Below are 4,619 nucleotides of genomic sequence, written 5' to 3' on the forward strand. Positions count from 1 at the left end.
GAAATGAAGGCTAATCATGTTTTGGGTGTACTATTCCTTTAAGGACCGGCACTGGAAAGCCTGGTGAAATCTAAGAAAACAATTACACTAGAGTATATTGTGACTCGTTGCATTTCATTAATCATCAAACTGAGCTAATTTTAACTGCTAAAATAAATGCAAAAAATTATGTTTTTCAATGTTTTTGCGCTTTGGTAAGGTAATTTTTCAGTTGCATTGAAACTCTTAATGGCTTGTTATACTCCCGTAGCAGTGTGTCGCAGTGAGCTTGTCGCAGACGACCTGGTTTCTGAGCATAAACCGTTCACACCGCAGGCCTTAATTCTCAAATCCGATTTTTGTGAGATCCGATTCATTGCGCGGTTGCAATCACATATGTTAACAAATCCACATATAATTGGCTGCATTCACGCAACTTAAGTGTCCCACATATGCAGTAGAGGACGCAATGACATCACAAGCAAGCATGCTCTGTGTTTACAGAAGTAAACTTGGATGGTAGTGCTGGAGAACATCTGGCAATCTTTCAGTTCTTTCCCAATCCCAGCCAGTGCATTAATAACGCAATCTTTTCAAGAACGTAGCAAATAAAGACTGATATCTGCATTATCGTCCATCATACTGCCTTGTAAAAAGACGAAGACCAGATGCAGATGGAGGATGATGCCGCCCACTAGAGCTGTGGCTGAAATACAGATAGATCTCACATGTTTACATCCGAGTTACTGTGTGAACAAATGTATTCACGTGAAATTTAAACCATATTTTCTTATTTAATGCAGGGGTCTTCAACGTTTTCCAGGCCAAGGACCCCTAAACTGATGGCGAGATGGAGCTGGGACCCCCTAATTATATCTATGGTATGGAATTCTGTTATATCAAACTGGTCCTATAGTCCTCTATTACAGATGGGAGTCATGTAATGTAACTAAAGTAATTTCTCCCTGGGATTATTAAAGTATTTCTGATTCTGATTCCTGGTTGATGGGACAGGTGTTGTGAATAAAACGGTGCCCAGCTTGAAAGAGCTCCTGTGTGTCACTGAATGTGTTCATTGATGACTGAAAGACATCTGCCTCCATTTATCTGTTTACTACAGTGTGTTGAATTCATGTTGATGTGTTTTTAAAGACATTTAGCTAGTGGAAAAAATTGCAAGGGGCAATATAAAAAAAAGTCAAATCGGCAAAGAATTTTGCAACCCCCATGCAGTACCTCTGTGGAACACCTGTTGAAGATCTCAGATTTAAAAGAAAATCAGCACGTTTTAATTTGTGTTCAATTAGAATATCAACATAGTTTTGTGCACATTTGTATACAACTACCATCATTCAAACATGATTGCACTTAAACTAAAAAAAAGTGGATAATTATTTATGTTAGAGATTATCTTTAACAGAAAACCAAAGATATGTCAAACTAAAATCCTTTAAGATCGATATCCTGCAACTTTAACAATCTCTCTGTTCCAACACACCTGGATACAATGGGTGAATTACCTCCTTATTTGAAGTCAAGTTCTCCAGAGTCCTCAAAATTACCCATTTACCTCACTGCTGTTTGCCAGCCGCCAATTAAATCAAGAAGAAGAAGAAGAAGAAGAAAGGACCTAATTATTTGATCCAGGTGAGTTAAAGCAGAAATGACTCTAAAAGGCGCTTTGCGGACTGGATCTGACCCACTAGAAGGGAGGTCTTCAACAGGGAGTCTGCGGAGGTACTGTATGGGGTCGCGAAAGTATTGGTTGATTACTTTTTTTATATATTCCCCCTGCAATTNGTTTTGTGCACATTTGTATACAACTACCATCATTCAAACATGATTGCACTTAAACTAAAAAAAAGTGGATAATTATTTATGTTAGAGATTATCTTTAACAGAAAACCAAAGATATGTCAAACTAAAATCCTTTAAGATCGATATCCTGCAACTTTAACAATCTCTCTGTTCCAACACACCTGGATACAATGGGTGAATTACCTCCTTATTTGAAGTCAAGTTCTCCAGAGTCCTCAAAATTACCCATTTACCTCACTGCTGTTTGCCAGCCGCCAATTAAATCAAGAAGAAGAAGAAGAAGAAGAAAGGACCTAATTATTTGATCCAGGTGAGTTAAAGCAGAAATGACTCTAAAAGGCGCTTTGCGGACTGGATCTGACCCACTAGAAGGGAGGTCTTCAACAGGGAGTCTGCGGAGGTACTGTATGGGGTCGCGAAAGTATTGGTTGATTACTTTTTTTATATATTCCCCCTGCAATTATTATTTTTTTTATTGAAATGTCTTTAAATGCACAACATTCATTAACATGAATTCAACACACTGTAGTAAACAGATAAATGGAGGTCGATGTCTTTTAGTCATCAATGCACACATTTAGCAACACTCAGGAGCTCTTTCAATCTGGACACCGTTTCATTCACAACACCTGTCCCATCAACCAGGAATCAGAAATACTTTAATAATCCCAGGGAGAAATTACTTTAGTTACATTACATGATTCCCATCTGTAATAGAGTGACTATAGGACCAGTTTGATATTACACCATTTCATACAATATTTATAATTAGGGGGTGCCATCTCACCATCAGTTTGGGGGTCCTTGGCCTGTAAAACGTTGAAGACCCCTATTATAAAAGGGTTATTTTTTCTTTAAGGGGGAACATGTGGTATAACCTGAGGGCATCACTATCCTCCACACACCTGACATGAACAGTCTGTAGTTCTACCTGAACAGGTGAGTGATTTTCACTTGCTGTCACGTGACACATAGTAGTAGGAAGCATTGGAATAAATCATTAGAATAACGAGGGAGAAAGAAGGAAATAAATATGGCGGTGATCAGAAACACAGCAGGTGGTGGGAAGGATAAACTCCAAGATAGAGTTCCAGGATGCAGGATAGAGAAAGGTGAATAAAAGTGATAGTGAACCATGAAGCCAACACTGTGCTCTGTGCTTCCAGGAGCCAGTTTCACCATCCCTACAGTTAACCTGTCTGACCTGTTCTGAGCCAAAGCGGACGTCAGTTTTTATTATTTTACAAGAAGGCCCTGAAGTCAGCCTGACATCAGGACCTGCCAGACTCTGAGGATCTGAGGCTCATACCTGTCCAGGGTGGATGTGGGCTGGCGGAGGCTCATGGCTGCTCTCCTGTGCTTCCTGTTGTGGATCAGTCACTGAGCCTCTCTTATCATCACCATCTCTTTCCCTCTCAGTTAGCAGTCCGCACAATGGGGCTCTCTGTTGGGCTCTGATCAGTCCTTGAAGCGGCTTGGATGCTGCTTCAGATCAAACAGACAGTCCCTCATGTTCCCAAACACTGCAGGAAGTCAGCAGGGCTTTAAAAATAAAGTGCTTATGGAAAAAAGTCTGAGTTTTTACCCGATGGCGAAAAAAAAAATAGATTTAAAGCAGAAAACGTGAGTGGCTTAACGCTGTGGGTGATAAATGATGGATGAATGGCTGATATGTCTGACAGGACTGCAGAGCAACAACATCCAGGACTTTTAAGCTCATTACTGAACTCTCTGAGCTTAACTTTAACACCTAGCGCTGATGTTCCGGATAAAAACAAAGGATTAACTGGAATATTTAGTGGTAAAATCCAACCAGCCACTCTCTATCCCCCCCAAACACACACAGCCAGGCTTGTTTACATGTGGAGCCTCCAGCAGGTGATTCCCAGTCGAATAAATCCTCTTCATTTATTTTGTTTTCAATTTTATTGCAGGTCTACGAACATATAAGCCTGTTGCTATCCTAAAAAGCAAGAATTAGCGACGAGCTGCTGGACACCGCCAACATTAGCTGAGAAAAACAAACACTACCAGTAGGCCGCTTTCAGACAGCGACATGGCGTTAGAGCGCACGCCGACCTGAAGCGCTGCGTCCCCGGCTTGCAGCTGCACGAGCGAGCCGAGAAGCTAGCTAGCTACTAGCTAGCTAACCGGGTAGGTCTGCGAATCGAAAGCGCCGCATAGCTTCGGCTGTATTTGGATAGACGGGTGATGCAGGCGGTGGACTTCTCCTGGCTGTGTGTTAATCCAGACAGATAGATCCAGAAGTTTAGGTTTGTTGCAAATTCAGTCGCAGAGATGCATGTTAGCGAGGAGAGCTGGACGGTATTCCTATGGAGATCCAAATCACAAGCAGGTCCCGGTTCCCAAAAACATATGCAATCTGGGTTTGCTCTCCTGTCAGGATAATACAGCATAAAAATCAAATGTAGTTGTGTTATCCGTCGCTTTCGCTTTAGTCCCGGTCGTTAAAATAATGATATCTGCTGTCCTGTTATCTTGCTGTCCTGACTGTTGATCGACCAACGGCGAATCATCACAGATCACTAGTGCGAAAACAGGGAAAACAGCGACACCGTGTGGCGAAAATTGGAAGTGATGGTAGACCGCTGTGGAGTTCATCCTCTGGGAGCAGCAGCAGATTGAAGTTCAGTGCAGTTTAATGGTCTGTTCAGTTTTAAAATTCTACCAGAAAGAATCTTTGTTAATCTCACAATATATCTTTTTTTCCTCTCATTATATATTTACATTTTTACAAGGAGTGAAGAGTAAGACTTTTCCCAATGCTGTCTCCTCTCAAATGAAATACAGTTTCAAGCCAT

At 41.3% G+C, this 4,619-nt stretch overlaps 1 protein-coding gene across 1 annotated transcript in view; it reads right to left on the reverse strand.

The window, feature by feature from the left end:
* The window catches only part of arhgef11 (Rho guanine nucleotide exchange factor 11), a 42,305-nt gene extending 37,969 nt beyond the window's left edge, over positions 1–4,336 (reverse strand). Inside the window, exon 1 of the mRNA XM_015399825.1 lies at positions 3,107–4,336. Within this exon, the coding sequence (XP_015255311.1) occupies positions 3,107–3,141 (35 nt within the window). The 5' untranslated portion in view covers positions 3,142–4,336. The remainder of the gene's footprint in view (positions 1–3,106) is intronic.
* Between the last annotated feature and the right edge of the window lie 283 nt (positions 4,337–4,619).

Source organism: Cyprinodon variegatus, unplaced genomic scaffold (assembly GCF_000732505.1).
Source record: "Cyprinodon variegatus isolate N-32 unplaced genomic scaffold, C_variegatus-1.0 Scaffold1049, whole genome shotgun sequence".
NCBI lineage: Eukaryota > Metazoa > Chordata > Actinopteri > Cyprinodontiformes > Cyprinodontidae > Cyprinodon > Cyprinodon variegatus.